The sequence below is a fragment of the Mirounga leonina genome, unplaced genomic scaffold (genome assembly GCF_011800145.1).
Source record: "Mirounga leonina isolate KUSES-001 unplaced genomic scaffold, KU_Mleo_1.0 Mir_276, whole genome shotgun sequence".
Taxonomy (NCBI): Eukaryota; Metazoa; Chordata; class Mammalia; order Carnivora; family Phocidae; genus Mirounga; species Mirounga leonina.
Genome location: NW_023270655.1, coordinates 20,139 through 44,155, shown reverse-complemented (window position 1 = coordinate 44,155; position 24,017 = coordinate 20,139). Strand labels below are relative to the sequence as shown.

The window sequence follows — 24,017 nt, the reverse complement described above, 5'->3', positions numbered from 1 at the left end:
ACTGCTCTATGTGTCTATTTTTGGGCCAGTACCATACTGTTTTGATTACTACAGCTTTGTAGTGTATCTTGAAATCTGGGATTATAATACCTCCAGCTTTGTTCTTTTTTCTCAAGATGGCTTTGGCTATTTGGGGTCTTCTGTGGTTCCATACAAATTGTAAGATTATTTGTTCTAGTTCTGTGAAAAATGTTGTTGGTATTTTGGTAGGGATTGCATTAAATCTGTAGATTGCTTGGGGTAGTATGGACATTTTAACAATATCTGTTTTCCAAATCCATGAGAATGGAATATCTTTCCATCTGTTTATGTCATCTTCCATTTCTTTCATCGATGTTTTATAGTTTTCAGAGTACAGTTCTTTCACCTCTTTGGTTAAGTTTTTTTCTAGGTATTTTATTATTTTGAGTGCAATTATATATGGGCCAGCTTTCTTAATTTCTCTGCTTCTTCGTTATTAGTGTATAGAAATGCAACAGACTTCTGCACATTGATTTTGTATCCTGTGAACTCACTGAGTTCATTTGTCAGTTCTAGTAGTTTTTTGGTGGAGTCTTTAGGGTTTTCTACATGTAGTACCATGTCATCTGCCAATACTGAAAGTTTAACTTCTTTCTTACCAATTTGGATGCCTTTTATTTTTCTTGTCTGATTGCTGTGGCTAGGACTTCCAGTACTATGTTGAATAAAAGTGGTGAGAGTGGACGTCTTTGTCTTGTTCCTGATCTTAGGAGAAAAGCTCTTGGTTTTTCACCATCATGATGTTAGCTGGGGGTTTTCGTATATGGCCTCTATTATGTTGCAGTATGTTCCCTCTAAACCTACTTTGTTGAGGGTTTTTATCATAAATGGATGTTGTACTTTGTGAAATGCTTTTTCTGCATCTATTGAAATGATTGTATGATTTTTATCCTTTCTCTTATTGATGTGGTGGATCACATTGATTGATTTGTAAATATTGAACCACTCTTGCATCCCAGGCATAAATCCCACTTGATCATGGAACAGTGATTTTTTTTAAATGCACTGTTGGATTTGGTTTGCTAATATTTTGTTGAGGATTTTTACATCTATGTTCATCAGAGATATTGGGCCGTAGTTCTCTTTTTTTTGCGGTATCTTTATCTGGTTTTGGTATCAGGGCAATGCTGGCCTCATGGAATGAATTTGGAAGCTTTCCTTCCTCTTCTATTTTTTGAAATAGTTTGAGAAGAAGAGGTATTAACTCTTCTTTAAATGTTTGGTAGAATTCACCTGTGGAGTTGTCTGATCCTGGATTTCTGTTTCTTGAGAGATTTTTGATTACTGATTCAATTTCATCACTGGTAATCAGTTTGTTCAAATGGTTGTCTGAGGTTTCTATTGAGGCTAGATTCTTAGCCAACAAGACTCCAGCCTCAGTAAAGATTTGTGTGTCCTGGCCATGCATAGAAGTTGAAGAGATGAGTGAGTGACTTTACGTGCAACATGGGTACATAGACTATCCATGGCCCCCATGATGAAGTAAAAATGTGCTGCCCTCTCTTAATATCTGTGCTGCTTTTAGCCCTTCAGAAGCGCAGGCCACCCTAGGGAGGGGCACCCTCCCTCAATCCTGCATGAGCAAATAGCCGAGATTGAATCCCACCCCATCCCCCTGCTACATGAAGGATGCAGCTTTAGATTCAGATATAATTTGATTTAGAGAAAGCAACGTGCCTTACCTTGTATGCCTGTGTTCATGGAAGAAGAGTTGCATCTGCTACAAATATCCACGGCCAATGCGACCTTGACAAACTGGTATGCATGCTTTAGTCTAGATTATTCAGCATCCCCACCCTCCAGTATGCCCCAGCAAGGGTTCCCCTCATACTGAGAAAGTTCAGGGCATAGGTGCCTGCATCAGGGCCTGGCTGGGCCTGAGCATCCCTCTTGACAGAGCTGTGTTGTGTTATAGGGCCATTGCTGGCCAGGCTCTTTGGAGGCATATTTGCAAAAATGTGTATTAAAAAAAAAAATCACTGTTTTGATGGCACATGCTGTTACCCACCCCCAAGCTACCATGTTATATAACGTATTTCTCAGTATATAAATTCAGTCATGGAGGTAATTATGAATGCTGTGCCGAGGCGTATTTCAATTCTCCAACAGGATGTCAACTATACGTAGCACAGCTCAGTGTCACGGTCCCCAAACCATGCTACAAACACAACGATGTAAATATGTGGATTGGATTTGGATCAATGCAAATATGCTGCAATCAGCATGAACTAGAATCAATGTGTTCGTCAGCACTAAACAAGCATGGGCAAGAGGGAAAGAATGGTGAGAAAATTCAACTACAGCCCAATGTATATTTTATCTATAGTCATATTGTAGGATGTATTTTAAATAAGATGCTCTGCTTAAGTGGGACAAGTAAATAAAGAGATACTGAATATAACGTCCGACACCAGACCCCAGGCTTTCTATTACTGCCTATTATCAAAAAACGGGATTTTCCTTATGTTCATGAATCATTATCTTTCACAAGCCAAGTGTAAATGGAATCCCAATTTATGGATCTACTAATTGCTCTTCCTCTTGAAACCATTAGTTGGTACTCAGGGTTTCATGTATCTCCTTCTAGCTTCCACCCTACCTCTTCTCTTCCCACCCCAACCAAGCTTTACACAAGGGTCCACAGTGGCTGCCTCCCAGGCTCTGCTCCCTTCCCTCCTCATCTCTCTATAGGCTGGCCTTCCCCCTCCCCTCCAAAGAAACAACCCCTGCAAGGGGCACCAGCCACCTCTTGATGGTCAAACTTGATAGACTCTTTGTCATTTTTATCCTATTCATTCTTTCTGAGCATTTCATCTCATTGACCAGCTTCCTCTTAGATGTTTTTCCCTTTTCCTTTATTAAACCCACTATACAGTAAAGGATTGATCCAGGAGGTCTGGGTTGTCCAAACCCTGAACATTCTAAAGAAACGTTTGGCTCTTGACTGGTTCCTGGGAGATAACCTCTAAGTCCTTGGAATATCTTGCCTCTTAAGAGTGTCTTTGCCCATGCCAGATAATCGATGCTAACAATGTGATCTATAGCGGGGGCCCCGAGTCACAAAGAAACAGTCTGACCTCTGGAGAGTCTGGAGACTGAGTAACTAAGGTCAGCTATGCAGGCAGTCATGTGGGCAGACTGAACCCAACAAAAGCCCAGAACACCAAGGCCTGCCTGGGTGAGCTTCGAGGGTGGGCAACATTTTGTGAGTGTTGTCACACATCATTGCTGAGAGAATGAAGAGCTGTACCTATGATTCTACTGGCGGAGGAATACCACAAGTTTGTGCCCACTCTCTCCTGGACACTGCCTTATGCACCTTTTCCCTCTGCTGACCTTATTCACCACCCTTTCACTGTAATAAACTATATTCATGAATAGAACAGCTTCTCTGAATTCTCTGAGTCCTTCTAGGGAACCACAGAACCTGAATGGTCTTGAGACCCCAGACAACAGCCACAATCTCAGTTTAATTAAAAAAACATTTAAAAAAATGACCTCCTAGGGCGCCTGGGTGGCTCAGTCGGTTAAGCATCTGCCTTCAGCTCAGGTCATGGTCTTGGGGTCCTGGGACAGAGCCCTGCGTCGGGCTCCCTGCTCAGCGGGGAGTCTGCTTCTGCCTCTCCCTCTGCCTCTATCCCCTACTCGAGCGCTCGTGCTCTCTCTCTGATAAATAAATAAAATCTTTGAAAAAAAATGGCCTTCTAGCTTCCATTCATTGTGATAAGTGCTGGGCACAGAATGACTGAGCAAGACATTCTTGTACATATTAAGGATTTTACAGTCTGGTGTGAGAGGCTGCTGGGGAGGCACCTGACACGCAGACAGATCGTTTCTATAGCATGTGATGCGCGTGCACTTGACAACACCAGTGGGTGCTGACCCATCACCTTGCCTATTTTGCTCCAGAATATAAACTCTTTAACTGTAGGGAAAAAGTCATAATTACTCATGTTTGTGGCCCCAGTGCCTAGGTCCTCGAGTGTTTTGTTTTATTTGCTGAATCACTGAAAAAGAATGTCAGGATCTCATTTAACACTGGCTTTCCACTTACACTTTTGGTAGTGCCGATCCCTTGATGCAACTGAATTTTCCCAGTCTTCCACCTCTCATCCTCACTTCTGGTCTCCTCCCAGGCCAGGGCATTGTTACTGTTTTTCACAAACACTCGAAGCTTCCCTATTTTGTCTCCGGCCAGCCGGTAATCAAAGAGCAAACAGAAATTGCTTTGGGGTTGCAGGTCAGGGAGGAGGAGTTTCAACCGGCCGATGTCCTTCTTACGGCCCACCAGGGCCGGAACTGCCATGTAGTAGCCAACAGCTGCAAGAGAAGAAAAACGCCCAGTTAATGAAGCCATTGTATAGGGTCTGGCTCTAGTGTCTAAAATAGGATAGAAAATGAATGATAACTGGAATTAAAAATTTTTAAAAACCATTAAAAAAAAAAGAACATGAATGCCAGTCTCCTATAGGGAAAGCTGAAGTCCTCTCCATTTCCAACACAGGAACAAAATTTACATGCTAAAATGGCTTTTAGGGATCACAAAGATGAAATCCTTTATGGTACAGAAAAGGAAACTGAGGGTCAGAGAAACTGAGGAATTGGTCCACATTCACAAAGCGTGGTGGTAGCAGATATGTGGTAAGAATCTAATGAAATAGTCTTTTAGCACTGCAGGTAATTTGCAGCTGTTGGGGAACTTGCGTTCCAGAACTTTCCACCTTGGTTGTTGGAATGCATTTTCCCACAGAGTCAATGATATGTATGATGGCCAGCTCATTAGGTAGTGTGGCATTTAATCCACAACATACATGAATTTGTCCTAGCAGTTTCATGGAGCTCAACCACCACTTGCAATGTATCACTCTGAGTTCCGATTTAGGATGACAGGGACATGTCTCTTTCTAAGATCCATCTCCTGAGTATCTTTTAACCAGCGGTAGTGGACATTGCTCATCACCAATCCTCTGGTTGTGGCTTTGATAAACCTGGGCAAAATTCTCTTAGAATGGGGTCTCATAGAGTGGGGTCTGAATGAAAAGAAGGAATTCCTGTGGAAGCCGGGAGGATTACACTGGGGTCAGGGAGTGGGGGCTGGAGTCTTCTGCTGGTACCTTCCTGGAGACACCTGCAGGAGCCAGGTTGACATTGCCTTAGTTTTCACTGGACTCAGAGACTGTCTGGTCTTCTTCCCCAGCTGGTAAAGTTGCAGATTCAGCAACTAAAGATACAGGATGCTCAGGAGAGTTTGCATTTCAGATAAGGAGCATGTCTGAGATACACTAAAAAATATTCACTGCTTATCTGAAATGTAGGCATCCTACATTTATCTAGCCACTCTACCAGTGACACCCTCTCTTCTGTGACCCACTGTGGCCAATTTCTCCTTCTCTCTCAGCTAAAGCCCATTTTGATCTGTCCTTGAGATTTTATCCTTCTCAAAATGCTGATTCATCCTGTGTTTCTTTCTTATATTTAACTCTGTAGGGAAAGACAAGCTCACCTAGAGGTCTGAAGGGGGTTCAGGAGGGAAGAAAGTACGCTTTGAGGGACACAAAAGCTGAGAACCCTGGGGCCATTTGCGAATCGTGTTTGTAAACCGGGGACTTCATTGTTGGAAAACCCAGCTTAAGACACTGCTGACCATGTGAACTGTCAAGATCCTGGAATAACTTACAGGCTCCCCATGTGATACAGCTCTGGCAGACGTAAACTTGCAGATGCCACGATGCAAGGAAGGAGAAACTCAAGTGAGCTATCGACAAGACAGGCTCTCCAAAGATGTACTGTCTCCAGACTGATTAAACTTGCCCCGTGCTTGCCCTGAATCTTTGGCGATAGTCCCACTCATGCAACTTGCCGCGTTGCATGTATCCCCGCCACCCTAATCTCGAGGAATTTTTGTTAGGGGATATCCATCCAGGTTTCCTGGTTGCATGTGAAGGCCTGAAAGGAAAGATCTAAGGGAGGAATTAATCTAGAGGAAGGATGCAGAAGAATCTGGTAACTGAGGGCTAAACTTGTAGGTCCCCAAGTTAATAAATGGACTGGTAAGGAACCTGAGTCCCCAAAGTTGTCTCTAACTACACAGTCAGCCTCAGGAGACAAGGATTTGGTTTATGCTCCAAATGGGAGCTGCCAGCCAAATGCTCTACCCAAGGGAAAAGATAGGGCCCATCAGTAGTGTTTAACCAAGAAGTGGAAAGGGCTGGAATGCCACAGCTCAGAGCTGAAGTTGAGAAAAATCCAAGTTTAAGTGGCCAGAAAGAAATCTGCAAGCAATAGAGGGGAAAGTTCGGGTTGCTGACCTGATGGCTCCTTATGGTGTTGATACTTTGAGGGGTGACTTTGCTAAAACTTCAGGTATAGGTAGAGGTCATATTTCCTTTTCAGATTTACTTTTCCCACAAAAAGCAAAACAGAAGCTACAGAGCACCATTAGCCGGCAAACTGGGGAAAAGGAACAATTTCTTTCTACCTTTCCCCCAATACTCTTAAACGCACATGAATTCTGGGGCACCTGGCTGGCTCAGTTGGTAGAGCATGCAACTCTGGATCTTGGGGTCATGAGTTTGAGCCCTACGTTGGGCATGGAGATCACCTCAAAAAAAGTTTTCCTTTAAAAATCTTAAAAAAAAAAAATGTACATGAATTCCAACATCTCTCTCTCAGCAGCAGGAACGACTATGGGAGTTTTGCTGGAACATCCTGGGTGTGGGTGGGTGGGGGTAGGAGGGATAAGGCGGAGCATATATGCTGAACCAACTTAGCCATTCGTCAGGGGAGATTTCAGGAAGGTCTAAAAGTTTCCAAACATGACAAACAACCCTGACCTAACAAGCGAGAAGAATAATAACCCCACATCACTGGAGAGCCTTCTTTACGTGTGTCATACCACAGAACACAAAAGATAAAATCTAAATACCATTATCTCGGTCAGCAGGATTCCAGTCAAAGTCATCCTCTATATCCTGTTTCCAGTCACAGACCCCATGGTCAAAACTGCAGTCAACTGAGATATTTAAATCTGCTAAGAAAAAGGGTACATTTCATAATCATTAAGAGTATTAGAAACACGCCTAACATTTGGAGCTTTGGAAGGCCACGTCATGTTTTCAGTTGCTGTTGAGCACTGAGCTAAGCTACTCCGTGGTGTTGCTGCCTCGGCAACCATTTTGTTTGGCCAAACAGCCTACAGGAGCCTAAAACTGACCTTCATCCCTCAGGCAAGTGCCAGCCATAGATCTAGAGCAGCCTGCCGAGTCACAAGGAAATGTAAGTTCTTCTTGATATGACTTCCCAACAGCTCTTGTGATCAACAGTCCCCCCTGTCTCCCAGGGCCATCCTTTTAGGGGACCCTAAGGATGCACTCCTTAGATAAGACTCCCTTGGAGCTCAACAACATCCTGACCTTTCTGGTTTGAGTTGACCAATCCAGCTTCAGCCCGGGGAACCCCAAAGTACTCCGCATAGGAACACTAATAAGGGCATGTGCCCCAGGTCCTGTCTCTCTCTCTTTAAGCACCCTGCCTCGACTTCCCCGTGTGGCCCTTGATGTGTGCCATGATCTTCCAGGACCTGTGAGTAATAAACTTCTCCATTTCAATTTCCCTTGTGGTCTTTTGTTGAACCATCTGGCACTGGGGGGCTCTACTTAACAAATATTAATTTAACAAAGTCAGAACAACTGCGTGGAGTACAGATCATGGCAAACGAAATGGCCTTAAGGACAGTGTCAAACCAGATACTCTGTTTCAATTTAAACCTGTGAAGTCCTTCTGGACAAATTCTGTTATGACCTTAAAACAATGACTTCCTGTATCCGTGTTCTTCACAATATAACTTTGTAGCACCATCCCCAGCACTTAAGTCCGGCCTGGCCTCGTAACTTTCCTTGGACAATAGAATACAGAAGTGAGCTGAGCCAGTCCTGAGCCTAGACCTCAAAAGGCCTGTGTGCTTCCACTTGATTCCTTGGAACCCTGCCACTGCTTCATGAAAACAAGCTTGGCTGGCCTGCTGGAGGATGAGACACCACCTGGAGTAGAGCTGAGTCAGCCCTGTTGTCTCAGTTGAGGCCTCAGGTACGTGAGAGAGCACAGCTAAGATCAGCCAAGTCACTGAGTCGGCCCACGGCTGACTACAGACACATGGGTAAGCCCCACTCAGACCAGCCCAGATCAGCAGAACTACCCAGCTGATCCACAGACTCATAAACAAAAATAAATATTTATTGCTGTAGGCCATGGAGGGTGTGCGGTTGTTTATTATGCAGCACTATTGTGGCAATGGGTAATGGACACTGGAACTTGGGTCCAGAATTTAGTACATGGTAATTTTCATGTTGTGGGCCCTCACGTGTTGCAGTCGAAGCAATTGTGTCATTTTCTCCCATCTTCAAATATATACTATCTGCCTTGACCCATCACTCCAGGTGTCAGGCAGGAGTAATGGAGAGAAGACAGCCTTCCTAATTGTTACCATGGGTATTAATCATGTAAAGGCTTACTGACACTGTGGGTCAAGATGTTCGGATTCTTCCCTTGGGTGTTTAGGAATGAAGCAGTGATTCATAAACAATCATCTCATCGTACGAAGACATTAAAATGATATGGGACATTATTGAAGAGCATACACTTGAGAGAAAGTATTATTTACCTTTGTGTTCAAATCTGGATGTTACAGGTTTTCCATGGACCAGACCCAGACCCAATTCACCTGCTTCATTCACCTTAGGGGCTAATAAAGAACACTTGATCAGTTAAGAAAAACCCTGAACCTTCACATGCTAAGAAGGAAATGAATGAATGACTGAACAAAGAGTTTTATCATGTATTCTAATTATAGAATATGTTAGAGCAGAGTTTCCTTAACATTCCCAAACCATTCACGTTGGTTCCACTTTCCTCGTCTAGAACATTGTTTTCCAAAGATGTCCCAAGCATCTACACTAGTAACAGGTCGCTTCTCATCAGGCTTTGGAAATATACTGTCTTGAGATTTTCACTCTCTATTAGAGGAGACAATGTCATTGATATGGTAGTTCTTGGGTGGGCGTGGGTGTACTTCTCATTTGGTTAAATCTAACAGCCATGGAACCAAGGACAGACAAGGCCAAAAACAGAGGCAGCAACAAATGCCTAGCAAGAAAGAAATACAAAGTCTCAGCGTGTGGATGTGGGGGGATTAATAAGGAAACCGCCCTGGAGGGGCTGAGACTTATGGTGGGGTTCCACAGAGCGACCAGTGAGAAGGGCAGTCATCCAGTACATGGAGAAAACTTAAGCTCTTCTATAGAATGTTCCTCCCTACAACTGTCATTTGGGCTTTTTAAATTGTAGCCACAGAACTGTGAAATCCCCCTTGCAATGAGTGGGCCTGTCAAAAGTGCCTTTAGGAAGTAAATACGCAGCGGTTGGCAGATCCACCTGGATCCGGGGGCTCTCTGGTTTGGGGGTGCGCTGCGTGGACAGCCAGGCAGCCAGACAACTATGCTTGTAGGGCAAGCAAGTGTGCTTGGTGGGGAGCAGAAAGAGGGTCTGCATCAAATAGGAACAGCCCCCCCGGGGGGGAAGGGGAAAGTTCTTATCCTCCTTGTTTCCTACAGCAGCAAATTTGATTTGGGATCTGCAGATGTTGATTTCCACACCTTACAGACAACCCTGCTTCTTAAGGATCAGCACCGAACCTAATTTTGCTTCAGGCACGAAGCTGTCTTCTTTCACTTGCCAGGAGAAGTCACAATTCATTTTTCATAAAATGTGTAAACTAACAAAAGTTTTACTCACAGAACACATCTCCTCGAAGGCTTTGCTCCCACTCCACGTGGTTTTTCAGGGCTTTCTCATTTTTTTTCTCTTCCTCAAGCCCCTCTTTCTTTCTCTCTTCATTCTGTTTCTTTCCTCCATTAGAGTTCCTAGCTCTGGAAACAGTCTCTTCAGAGTTGAGGGGCCGCAAGTTAACCTTAGGGGCAGGAGTTCCAGAAGGTTCTGTGATGACATTTTTAATTTTTACCTTCTTTTTCATGCTGTTTTTGTGAGCCAGTAACTTCTTGATTCTGTCTTTGATGACACCACGTGCTCTGAGGACTTCCTTCACAGAATTTTCAGGGATAACTAAAATAAACAATAAAGGTGGGACGTTTCACATTGGCCATTAATTAGGTCACTCATGAAAAATGGAGCATTTAAAGTGCAGTAACAAATGCTTCCAGAATCAACCCACTCGAGGCTCTACCACCCGATATTTTAATTGTTTTTGAAGTAGGCTCCACGCCCAACATGGGGCTTGAACTCACAACCCTAAGATCAAGAGCCACATGTTTTACCAACTGAGCCAGCCAAACTCCCCACTACCACTTGATATTTTAGGAAGAACTGTATTTGCATCCATTTAAAGCAGTTCCAATATTATGGTAGTATCTTAGCTACCTTTCATTAGAGGACACACTTCTGTCTTGCGTCAGAAATTACTACAATGAAATAAATAGCTGCTCCTCCCAAGGTGGGCTACAGACCCCACAGTGATGGATTTTCCAGGGTCCTCTACTCTTTCTGCATTCATACCGGTGTTCTTCAAAGCTGGTGTTGTCCGGGCAACCTACTGATTTGTCCAAATTTGACGTTCTAAGATTACAACCATAGCAATAGGTTGAACCATATAAATTGCCAATAATGGGTCACTTATAACCTACAAAAATGGTGATTTATGGTTCAATGTATACAATTTTTCTTCCCTGTTCTCTCTCCCTTTTGAATGTCTTCACCTCAATCAACTACTATCTAAAACTAAATTATTTTACTTATTGAATATTTAGAGAGGCTTCTGTATTTACTATCTTATACTCATTTTTTATTGCTCACCACTAAATTAAATTGCTTTTAGAAATGCACTTCTAAAAAATATAAAATAGGGCGCCTGGGTGGCTCAGTCGGTTAAGCATCTGCCTTCGGCTCAGGTCATGAACCGGGGGGTCCTCGGATTGAGCCCTGTGTCGGGCCCTCTGCTCAGCGGGCAGTCTGCTTCTCCCTCTCCCTTGGCCCCTCCCCACTGCTCGTGTTCTCTCACTCTCTCTCAAATAAATAAAATCTTCTAATAAAAAAAAATATATATATATATAATAAAATAATACACTTCCGGGTTGATTCCTCTTACCCCCCATGGACCAATGTCCCTGGGGTGGGGGCAGAATATGTTTGTGTGGAAGAACGCAAGAGGTAGAAGAATGGTCATTTAGCCCAACACCTGTGTTTTGTAGATGAGACAACTGGGTAATGTTGAGTCACTTGCCTAAAGTCACTCAGCTACCAGGGGCAAAGTTAGAATTTGAGGGTCAAGAAGATGAATGACTCCTTTTCCAGTCCTATTTCCATGGCAGGTTTATTCCTGCTTTAGGGTTAAGGGTTACTTTTCTACAGACTGGTTCAAATTCCTTGAGATCTAGAGTCCAAAGATACATGCCCTTTTTCCAGGGATCTACTCATGATAATTAAGAATATCCAACTGATATAAAAAAAAGTAATTTTTATTGTATTTTTTTAAAAGATTTTATTTATTTGACAAAGGGAGAGAGCACAAGCAGGGGGAGTGGCAGGCAGAGGAAGAAGCAGGCTACCCGCCGAGCAAGGAGCCCCGTGTGGGGCTCGATCCCAGAACCCTGGGATCATGACCTGAGCTGAAGGCAGATGCTTAACCAACTGAGCCACCCAGGTGCCCAAAAAAGGTAATTTTTAAAGAATTAAAAACACTGATCTTTAAAATCAGATATATTGTCTTTTTATAAAATATCTAGGCATGTGCCAGTCTAAGACTAGGCAAGAAAGGGTCTAATAACACCTGAACCAATTCACTCAATTCTACTACTTGGACATAGTTTATAGGAAAATGAAATAAGGGAGTAGACATTAAGTTCAGTGCCTATAAACAATGCTAGAAAAATAAACTGGATTGGGATTTTATTAGAATATTTTTCTTGGCAATTTTCTAATCTCTTCTCCCACTCAGTTCCTTCTCCATCATTTGCCTGATTCAATCTGTACCAAAGTGGTAGAAAAATAAACGAGAAGGGCGCCTGGGTGGCTCAGTTGGTTAAGCGACTGCCTTCGGCTCAGGTCATGATCCCGGAGTCCCTGGATCGAGTCCCGCATCGGGATCCCTGCTCCGCGGGGAGCCTGCTTCTCCCTCTGCCTCTGTCTCTCTCTCTCTGTCTCTCATGAATAAATAAATAAAATCTTTAAAAAAAAAAAAAAAGAAAAAGAAAAATAAACGAGAAGTCTCCAATATTTGGGATAATCAAAAGAAGAAGGAACAATGCTTTGAAAATATATATGGTCTTAATTAACACATTGCTTTTACTTTGAAATCAATCTAAAGCTGTTATGGCAAGAGCTGCATTTCCTTTTTCAACAAAATGTTCTAGCTGTTTGTCAGTGTGACAGTCCGTAGTTATTGGTTGGAAACCAACTACTAGTAATACAAGTAATGCATCATTACTCATTTTCCTGACCTTCCGATGGCCTGTTTTAGCTTCTTTGCAAGAGGCTGCATGTTAAGTTTTGATTTGTTAAATTTTGATTGGAATGGCCCAAGGTGCTGATCATATGGACCTTCCTCTGGAGGTCCCACTGTGTAATTTTGTCAACGGTTCCCTGAGTCTTTTCCCAAGACCTCACATGAAAAATTAACAGGAAACACCCATTCTCTGGAAATTTCCTTCATGCAATCAGTAACCTAAAACTAAGGACCTTTACTAAATAATGGGAAGAGGGTTTCAACCCACATCAGGCAAACCTAAACATCTGCTTTCAGTTTCTGCTTTGAAGTTTCGATTTCTTCCAATTGGAAAAAAAAAAAAAATCAAACCATCACAACCTTTGTGGTGTCAACAATTTCACTGCTTTAGTATGTAAAAAGAGCTGGGGCAAGGGATAAAAGCTAGGCGTGTGCATGACTATGAATGGATAGATGTGGCTTTATCTACATATTGCCGTTTCAGTGCTCGCTTCGGGCAGCACATACACTAAAATTAGAAATTGCTGTTTGAAACTTAACTGGTGATTGTTCCTCTTAGACATTTCTTGATTAATGCATCATCTTTGTGAGAATATAAACACGTGGGAGTAGTTACAGTAGGAGGGTCATTGGCACATTTGGGGATCGCTGACCTAAAAACAGGGAATTCCAGAGTTTTCAGAATCACAGGCCAGTCTTCTGTAAATGAAGTTGACAGTTTCTCTTGGGAGAGATTTGAGAGCTCTCCAAATATCCACTTTGTCAAAAACTTCTATCTACCTGAAAATCTTAGCTTTAGAGAAGATCACTATGATGTGAGAACCCCTTTCCCAAGAGGAACAGGACTCTGACATTTCATTCACCTGGGCTTGGTTCATCAGATGATCTCTAATAGCCTGGCAGGAGAAACGTTCCTCTCGTCTGAACTTTGCACACAGTGCTGGGAGGAGAGGCTTAATCATGGGTGAGGAAGGTACTGTACCATGGGACCCAGGAAACAGGGCGGGGCTAGGATGGCAGAAAGGCTGAGCCACGGCTGTTTGTTGCGAAAGGGCCCACAAGAGGTCTCCATCTCCAAGGAATAGCCACCGGTCATGGACACACCTAGCCTGTGTTTGAGCACACAGCCCCAGAGCCCAGTTCCCTTGGTTTGACTCCTAGCTCCTGCCTTCTCTGGGCATTTGTCCTCAAACTAATACTTAACTCCTCTGCCTCAGTTTGCCCATTTGTAAAGCTGGGATAAGAATAGGGTTTTTATGAGGTTTAAATGAGCAAATACATGTCAAAAGATTAGTGCCTGACATATATTTGGCCTATTTGCATGCATGTATTTATTTATTTATTTATTTATTATTTATTATTTTTAAAAGTATTTTATTTATTGTTTATTTTAAAAAATATTTTATTTATTTATTTATTTATTTGAGAGAGAGAGAGGGAGAGGGAGAGAGAATCTGAGGCAGACCCCGTGCTGAGCACAGAACCCAATGAGGGACTCGATCCCACAACCCTGAGTTCATGACCTGAACCGAAACCAAGAGTCAGATGTTTAACCAACTGAGCCACCCAGGTGCTCCTGTTTGCTATTATTTTTTAAAATTCACCACCAGAATGTTTAAAATCTTTTACTGAGTTAAAAAGATATTTTTTCCAGGCCATACCTCCGAACTTCTAATGTGTATACTGTGATCGAAAGAAGCAAGTTGGAATGGCCCATTGTAGCAACGCCTGTGATCTTGAATATGTGGTCTATAAATGGAATTAAATCAGAAGCACATTTCTAATGACCAAGGAAACTGCTTTTAAGGGGAACAATTGTTGAATTCTGGTAAAGAAGCCTTTGCCACTACCCGTCCTAGGACTAGTGCACGATCATCAAGCATTTAACATAATCTCGGCTGGAACTAAACCCTTTATATGGACATTTATTTATTTTGTTGGGATTATTTCATGTCATCATCAAAAGAATATTAAGGGCCAGATACCATTATCTTTATTTTGCAGATGTGGAAACTGAAGCACTAGAGTTTAAATCGAGTTTGTTGACAGCCCACAGGTAGTAGGCCAGGGAGCCAATAGTCAAGCCAAGGTAACGTGATTCCAGAAGCCATGCTCCTGGTAACAAAATGACATCGTTTCCATTCCTAAATTGACTTACTGCCCAAGTTGGGTGATATTGAAGTTTTGATTTGCTTACAATGAGTAGAGCTACTGTCAAATTAAGACCAAATTATCTAACAGTGTATTACCAATACTCACATATGTTCGACCAGGAAAAAACCATACATGTCTACATTTAGGGTACTCCTTCCTCTGGGTACGTATGAGCATAAGGATAATCCACTAACTCCTCTTTTTTTTTTCCTTGGGGACGGGGGAGGAAGAGAGGGAGAGAGAGAATCTGAAGCAGGCTCCATGGAGGCTGATACCAGGCGCGATCTCACGACCCTGAGATCATGAAATCAAGAATCAGACGCTTAACCGACTGAGCCATCCAGGAGCCCCCTAACTCCTTTTCTGTATTGCAACATAGAGTCTGGACTTTTGCAAAAACAATGAACTCATAATAAAAGTTGCTATATCAGTGCTGTATATTATGTAACAGTAATTCATGTGCATACAAATGTATTTTACAATGTAACATTTTATAATGCTGCATGCTAATTGGATAGGATTCTCAATTTTGTTTGCATGACTTTCCCGTGCACATAAGAGTGAATTTGGGGCCGTCCTTTATTTTTTTATTTATTTATTTTTATTTATTTGAGACAGAGAGAATGAGAGAGAGAGAGCACATGATAGGGGGGAGGGTCAGAGGCAGAAGCAGGCTCCCTGCCGAGCAGGGACCCGGATGCGGGACTCGATCCAGGGACTCCAGGATCATGACCTGAGCCGAAGGCAGTCGCTTAACCAACTGAGCCACCCAGGCGCCCTGGGGCCATCCTTTAAGCAGTGTGGTTAAGAGCCTGTTAAGATCGGGGGGCGCCTGGGTGGCTCAGTCGTTAAGCGTCTGCCTTCGGCTCAGGTCATGATCCCAGGGTCCTGGGATCGAGCCTCGCATTGGGCTCCCTGCTCCACGGGAGGCCTGCTTCTCCCTCTCCCACTCCCCCGCTTGTGTTCCTGCTCTCGCTCTCTCTCTCTCTCTAATAAATAAATAAAATCTTTAAAAAAAAAAAAAAAGAGCCTGTTAAGATCAATTTTCAACAGAGACATGGCTATCTATTTTACAAAGAATCAAAGCAGAATGGAAAGGGCTGGACAAATATACAGTGAACGACCCAAACACAGTTTTCTCTTAAATAAACACTCTGGTGAGAGATGAAAAAAAAAAAATTCAGCTGCAGAATGGGCAGTAACAAAACGAATGGTTTCAAGGTATCAAACAGAACATTGTGAGGAATTTGAGGTCTCAAAGAATAAAGAAAAATTTGTTTTACCCAAGAATATGCCTAAAGCTGGAGGGTCAAAGAAAAACAGAAGTCTTCTTGACATAAGAAATGTTTGTGTTGATGTGGGATTTATAATTTCAAAATGCTGCGGGACAATACAGAAAACGTGGGCTGCAAAGAGCTATCGTGCTGCATGCTTAGGGACGTTGCCTTCGTTTGGACACGAAGAACACATTGTGGGGGCGCCTGGGTGGCTCAGTTAAGCATCTGACTCCTGATTTTGGCTCAGGTCATGAGCTCAGCGTCAGGAGACTGAGCCCCACGTTGGGCTCCATGCTCAGCAGGGGAGTCTGCTTGAGATTCTCTCTCTCTCTCTCTCCCTCTCCCTCTGTCCCTCAGCCAGCTCACACACTCTCTAAAATAAATAAATAAATAAATAAATAAATAAAATAAAATCTTAAAAAAAACAACACATTGTGGTTTCAAGGGGGTTCAATGATCAGGAAGGAAGATGACTCCAGGTTTATTCTGGGCACTTCTTGCTTTGATTCTTAGGCTTGGGGCCAGGGGTGGGTATGCAGAGGTGAGTTGCTCGCTTTCTGAGACAAGTGTTTTCCTGAGGCTTTTGTATGCACAGCATGTGTGCATCTACCTTCACAGAATTTCAGATTACAGAGTAGCTGGCCCTTAGCACACAGCTCTTTGAAATGGCACGAATATCAATAACCATAACTAACTTTATTGAGCATCTACTACGCGCTCAGGTGAACTAAGGTCTCTACCTATATTACCTCAATTCGAATCTCGCAATGCACTTGAGAGGTACTTGTCTTAATGAGCGTTCCCCCAAGGAGAACCTGAAACAAGGGCTTGGGTGCAGGGGGTTTATTTGGGAGGTGATCCCAGGAGGCAGGTGTGGGGGAAGGAGGAGAGCAAGACAGGGAGGGGGGGAAAAGCTAAAGATGGTGCCTCAATGGGCAGGAAATCACCGTCGGTAAGGGGCTCAGTCCTGCTGGGGACATCTGGGGGCCAATGTAGAACACAGCTCAGAACTGTCCCATCCTGCGACCATCTGGGGTATTTATCCAGACCCCTAGTGCCCACTGGTTGAAGGATGCCCAGGGGCCCCTGGGAAGTCACTTTTATTTCACAGTCCTTCAAAGATCTATAGGCACCATTTATACTTTTCCACACTGTTTCTTCCAGACGAAATGCTGCCCAGTTCTTCTGGCATTCCTCAGAGAATGTGATTTCCTGACTCCTCTTCCTTCTTTACACACTCTCGTCCAGTGGCGTTCAACCACAGCCCACAGGGTACTGTGAACCTTTACGCCTCCGCTGCTCAATGTCTGTCACGGAGCGGACACTCTGTTTTTGCTCTGCTGTGTCGTCAGGAGCACTGGCTGCCCAAGGGCACATGACAGGTCAAGGCACAACCTGCAGTCATACGTGTTGGAAGACGTGGGGACTCTGCTAAGGGGTCCACAGGAGAGTGGAGTCGGGTCAGTGAACAAATCCAGGCACACGATGAGTCAGTGCTAAAAGGGACAAGAGCAGGGGCACCGGGGTGGCTCAGTCGTTAAGCATCTGCCTTCGGCTCAGGTCATGATCCCAGGGTCCTGGGATCGAGCCCCGCATCGGGCTCCCTGCTCCGCGGGAAGCCTGCTTCTCCCTCTCCCACTCCCCCTGCTTGTGTTCCTGCTCTTGCTATAAAGAAAATCTTAAAAATAAATAAAATATTAAAATGTCAAATAAAAAAAATCTTAAAAAGAAAAAAACAAATCTAGGGGCACCTGGGTGGCTCAGTTGTTAAGCATCTGCCTTCAGCTCAGGTCATGATCCCGGGGTCCTGGGATCGAGCCCCACATCGGGCTCCCTGCTCAACAGGAAGCCTGCTTCTCCCTCTCCCACTCCCCCTGCTTGGGTTCCCTCTCTCGCTGTGTCTCTCTCTGTCAAATAAATAAAATATTTAAAAAAAAATAAAAGGGACAAGAGCAGCCAGATAAACCTGCTCGGGTCATGATCCTGGGGTCCTGGGATGGAGCCCCGCGTCGGGCTCCTCGCTCAGCAGGAAGCCGGCTTCTCCCTCTGCCTCTGCCCCTCCCCCTGCTCGTGCTCTCTCAAGTAAATAAATAAAATCTTTAAAAAAAATGTGAGGGCGCCTGGGTGGCTCAGATGGTTAAGCGTCTGCCTTCGGCTCAGGTCATCATCCCAGGGTCCTGGGATCGAGTCCCACATCGGGCTCCCTGCTCCTTGGGAGCCTGCTTCTCCCTCTGCCTCTCTCTCTCGCTCTCTCTTTGTCTGTCTCTCATGAATAAATAAATAAAATCTTTAAAAAAATAAAAAATTAAAAAATTAAAAAAATTAAAAATAAAATTAAAAAATGTGAATGTAGGTTTGAGGATGACAGATAAAGTGATGTTAGCTTCATCATACTTTCTTTTGGTTGTGTATTCTGGAGGAAGTTTGGTTAAAAAGTTTGTGTTCTAAGGCACTGATGCTTTAGGATTGCTTGTTACTGCCACCATAACCTACCCCATCCTGACAGATAACATCTGCAGAGCACCATTTGTCCTTAAAGCTTATTTTCAGTATTTGAAAGTAAGTTGTGACCAGAGAAATATCCAGAATCTTTGCTGGTCTTTAAGCTTAGTGCCCACAAGTTCGGTGAGTAATGAAGATGTAGTCCGATTAGCAGAAAAGACAAGACTGAGGCAGAGTGAAAATTCTCGAATACTGCATGCACACACTATCACACATGTATGCAGACAGAGATAGACAGACACAGGGAGAGAAATGAAGGGAGGAAGGAAGGAGATATGGAGAGAACGCTTTAGTGAGAATAGCTAAGACGCCATGAGCAAATGCTACTTACCAGAACACTGAAGTCCATTGCCTTTATATCCCTGCTTGCATTTACACTTGAAGGATCCTTGGGTATTGAGGCAATTGGCGTGGAGGCTGCACGTATGGGTATTCACGGCACATTCATTTATATCTAAAAATGTGAACATTCCCGTGAACAACTTTGTGGCAGCAGGGCTTGCTAAAAGACTATCCCTTACTATAAGACTACCACTTGGGCAACTCCAGGGCCGACCACTCAACACTGCCAAACAAACCGAGTGGGGCCTGAGAAGGGAGAGGTGTTCAAAACGCCCGAGGCCTTGGCCCAGAGCCCGGCCTTTGCCTGACACCAGCACACGGGGAGCGGGGGGCTCCCTGCAGCCCGCCGCCCCCATGGCATCTCGACTATTCATCAACACTACCGAAATCTGTAAGACGTTCAGGGTTTTTTCTTAACTTTTTCATCCGTCTAATTCAGAACTAAATAACAGTACCAGAAAATAAATTCTACACGTGGAAGGGCTTGGGACTCCTAACCAACAAAAGATAAGGGGGCGCCTGGGTGGCTCAGTCAGTTAAGCATCTGCCTTCGGCTTGGGTCATGATCTCGGGGTCCTGGGATCGAGCCCGACATCTGGTTCCCTGTTCGGTGGGGACCCTGCTTCTCCCTCTCCCTCTGCCTGTCTCCCCAGCTTGTGCTCTTTCTCTCTGAAATAAATAAAAATCTTTAAAAAAAAAAAAAAAGGATAAGGTGGGCTATGAACCGTTGACATCATCTGAATTCATCAGCATTTTGTTCAACGGCTGCCAGGAGCAGGGTCAGGCTGGTCTGAGCTCGTCTGCTGGATGGAGACCAGGAAAGTTTGCCGAATCCTACCCTAGTGAGAAGTTCATTAGCCAGAAGCTCTTCTCCATCTCACCTGCTCTCCACGCTTTGGGAGACATATGCACACAAAATAGTCCATTGTTTTTAATTTAGCCACCAAAGGAGCTCAGATGCTAATCTTAATCACTTAGAATCACAAGATGTGTTTCTCTTGGAAGCTCTCCATGTGCATTCCCGCCCTGTCCAGTGGAACCTCCTAGGTATCAGCGAACAGGCTTCTTCTCCCGATGGGTCTGTAGCAGGGCCTGGGGGCCGAGCCCACGAGAAACATGGATTTTATGAGCCCGTGTAGGCCAGCCTTTGTGTTTAGAAAGATCTGAGTGAAGAGCTGTGGAGGCTTCACGAGATGGTTCAAAACCCTGGAACCAACTGTTGCCACAACATGGTTTCGCAGGACATGTCCTGGGATGCTCTGGATGGAGGGTTGAAAGAAATCCTACTTCCCCCCCAACCCATTAGCGTTCCCCATCGTACACACATTTGCTCCACGTTACATGAAGAGGCATCTACAGGGAGTCTGCATCTCCCTTCACGGTAGGGCAGGCCCTGTCCTGCGTTACATCAAGGGCAATGTGAATGCGTCCCAGGGCTCCCAAACACCCCCCCTTCACTTGCTCATTCAGGCTTGGAATCCCTTCACTGAAGGCCAAAATATTTTATTTCACACTGAGACACAGAATCTTATCAGAGTAGCTTCGGTGACCTGGAAAGGGCATATTTTAGGGGATTTGGACCTTGAACCATGACAGGGCCGAACGAGGAAAGAGCATGCACCTTCATCTCCCTCACACATTTTTCTAAAGCCTCCCCTGAAGGATGCTGTTATGAACAGATCAGTGAGATCAAGATCAAACAGACCTTTTTATTCTTCCTTTTGTGCTTTATTGTTCCCATTTTTAGATATGTATCCAGGGAATCAAACATTAAAAAGAAAACCAACCGAATTTTCAACAAATCCACAAAAATCATCTCAAGATATTTGAGGTATTTCCACAAAGCAAAACTATATCCCTGACAGCCCCTTACTTTAAACTTTTACTGACCTGGCTTCACCTAATTCATCTCACCAGAGTTCCCTAAAAGCCAGAAACAAACAAACAAAAAAAGTGACTTCTTCTGTATTGTCCAAGTGGTCAGTACAGTAGATTGTTCAACTACTAGACTGAATTGACATCCAAATACCTGTAGACAAAGCCTACAGGTTTGGCAGGGAGAGGGCAAAAGGAAAATGTGCCATGCACTCTTACCTACGCAGTCATATCGGCCCCTGACATATTTCAGTTCGAAACCAACGTGACATTTGCAGTAGTAGCTGCCGAATGTGTTCACACATCTTCGATTATAAGGGCAGACAGCTTTACCGGAGGCACATTCGTCGATGTCTAGGAGGTAGAACCAAAAGGTGTCAGTGATAGCAAGAAAAGCACTCTCCCTCGAAAACACATACACACGCACATGCGCACGCACACATACACAGTTTCTCTGGTGGAAAACTCTGATTATTCTGCTGCCCACATCACGCCCCCCGGGAAGTGTTCTAGATGCCCTCAGCACACTCACAGCTCCTCCTTTACGTGTTTCTGTCACGTTGTACATATTGTTTTCGAGACATCAACTCACTGTCTTGTCACTACTCACATCCCCATCTCTCCTGGGGCAGGGAGCGGATGTCTGGCACTTGGCACAGAGACATGACATGCGTGTTGATGGAATTAATATTTCTCTGGCTATGTGTATTGTATGGCGTATACAACTTTTGAAAACTGAGTCAGGTAACTACACATTAAACAAACCGGATACACACCTTCGATGTTGTCTTCTACGGAAGAATTATTTCATCGGTCAGCTCCCCCAAGGCTCCCACGATACTGACCCAAATACTAGAGACGTGGTTTCCTACAACCGCACTTAAACATAAATTGTGGGTCAAGTGTAATGATGTTGTGATGCAACTTGAGCAGACGAGAGGCTTCCCTGCTTTCCTTGAGAGTCAGGTTACTGAGGGGCTGGCAGCTATGCTGACCCAAATATCCAGACTCAGGCTCTGCTTTTACTTTAAAATGATAAATCGAATACATGTTTTATGTTGTTAATTTGGACCTGTGGTTAAACATGCAAGTTGGTGCTGGCTTATTGTTCTCTTTGCATTCTTAAAATACTAAATACGTGAAAATAATTTTTCAGGGACCACTTTTGTGTAGATCATCTTTCCCTTCAATAAAAATGACACCTTTCAAATCAGAGCTGGGTAAAAATTGACTTCAGTTGGGTCAAGAATGAGCCTTGTCATATAAATCTTATTTCACCGAGGAATGCTAAACCCTGTGAATCTAATTAAATCTGATTACTCTCAAAGAGCAGGGCCAAAATTTTAATTGTACAGGGATTTTTTAAAAAGTATTTAACTGATTTAGGACCTATTTGGCTGAACTTTCTAAATGCAGCTTATCAAGGTATGCACATTTGGGATAAATAAACGTCCAGCACTGAGAATGGTTCTACTTCAGTAAATGAGTAAGAATATTAAATTGTACAGATATTTGCTTATTTAAATAAAAAAGATTAACAACTCGCTGAACATTCTGATTTGGCTTGATATCCCTTATTAATGCTATGTGCTCACTTGCATATAAGTACAGAAGGATGAGTATATACAGTTTGGTTACTGAACATAATTCAGATCCACCAGGGAACTAAGGCCGAAAGTGTTGCATCAGTCACTGAGGGCGCCTCGTGGGGTGCCCCACCCATCGCCCTTGGCACTCAGTGTGTCCGTACCTGCCTAAGGCTGCACCTGTGACCCTCATCCGGGCTGGGCTGGGTGTGCCGGGGAGTCAATGTTCCAGAGCAGCGCCCCACCCCCAGTCAGTAAAGAACAGGAGTTGGTGCATAAATCCCCAGCGCCCTTGACCCAGGAGGAAAACTTGGAAGCAGCTTCCCCTGTCTCCTAGAGGGGCACAGATGCTTAACCTGCTCCTTGAACTCAGCCTGCGCTGGGGCCTTCCCCCACCCTCCTCTTCAACCAGAGTTCCCTGGGATCACCTCCCAAATCAACTACTTGCTCAGGGTCAGCTTCTGTGGGGCCCAAAACTAAGACACAAAATAAGACGGGGGAGAGCAAGAGACAAAGTTCTAATCCATTGATTTGATTAAATTCAAAGCTATAAAGGAGGGCTCTATCTCCTCCTTTAATATCATGGATTTAATTTGCTCACCATCTCCAAGCAGAAATGATTTTGGAATACTTCAGAGCAACCTTTAAAGACAATGGGAAGCTGGTTACTTGCTAACTTAAACAACGTAGAAAGGATATACTATTCTCAATAGTCTTAGATCTAAAAACGAAAAATACGTAAATACATTTTTGTAGGAAAATATTAGCTGGAACCCAAAACGGAGCCCAATGGCCCTTGGGATTTCATTCACTGAATGACAGTAAGTAGCAGGTTTCTATGGTAATTGAAGTGAAACATGCAGGGTAAATATACTAAAATAAAATTACCTTTATCCTTTTTCCACTAGGGCATTAGACAATCCCAAAGTAACAGAGAAGTGTTCTTTCTAGCATCCCAAAGTGTGTCTAGAGTCTATGTGGCCAATCGGCTCAGAAATGGGCAGAAATCTCTACTTTCAGGAGCTTTCAGTCTAGTCAACAAGCAGATTGTGCGGAATGACAGAGAAGGAATTCAGTAGAGGGGGAAGGAGGAGGAGTGGAGGCGAGCCGGGCTGCCCTACCTATACAGACTCTTCCATTGGGGGCCAGGCGCAAGCCCGAGGACGGACACAGACAGCGCGGCCCCTCCTCCGTGTCTTCGCAGGCGTACTGGCAGCTCGTCACGGCACACGTCCTGGAGTCTGAAAACGTATGCAAGTGTTAGCCTTCTCCTCCTGAGCCAGTAAAAAGCCCTCACTGAGAAAGGATCTCTGCGTTCTAGGACATTTGGTGTCATATATGGGATGTATTATAGGATGAGCATCACTGTCTGAGACCCAAATGGAATCTGGGCAAGGGTGGTGTCTTGGTGGCGCCACGGTCTCTTCTGTGGGCCAGTGTGTTAAATTTGCCTGTCTTTAGGTCGGGCAGGCACCCCTCAGTTACCAAAGGCTGCATCCTTCTCGCCTCTTGTACATTTTCTCATCACGCCTTTATGTCACCCGGCTGGCCTCTCTAGGAGGAAATGTAACCTCTGATGGAGATGATCAATCCGAGTCATCAGGGGGACAAAATCCATTCTACAGATCTCTCCATACATACCTAGCTTCAATGAGAGCCACTCAAGTCGTGAGACCTGGTCATTTCCATGCCTGTATTAAAACGTGGCAAATACGACTGACTGGCTACCCCAAAGCCATCCTGGACCCC

At 44.1% G+C, this 24,017-nt stretch overlaps 1 protein-coding gene across 2 annotated transcripts in view; it reads right to left on the bottom strand.

Annotated features, from left to right (window-relative positions):
- Positions 1-24,017, bottom strand: part of EGFL6 (EGF like domain multiple 6) — a 38,206-nt gene that overhangs the window by 3,351 nt on the left and 10,838 nt on the right. The window contains exons 4-10 of one of the 2 annotated variants that reach the window (XM_035029719.1): positions 23,390-23,509; positions 20,902-21,036; positions 18,797-18,919; positions 9,811-10,137; positions 8,681-8,761; positions 6,947-7,051; positions 4,076-4,341 (exon numbers count right to left, since the gene is read on the bottom strand). In XM_035029719.1, coding sequence (XP_034885610.1) covers positions 4,076-4,341; positions 6,947-7,051; positions 8,681-8,761; positions 9,811-10,137; positions 18,797-18,919; positions 20,902-21,036; positions 23,390-23,509 — 1,157 coding nt within the window. The remainder of the gene's footprint in view (positions 1-4,075; positions 4,342-6,946; positions 7,052-8,680; positions 8,762-9,810; positions 10,138-18,796; positions 18,920-20,901; positions 21,037-23,389; positions 23,510-24,017) is intronic. The other variant, XM_035029720.1, reaches the window with a different exon arrangement.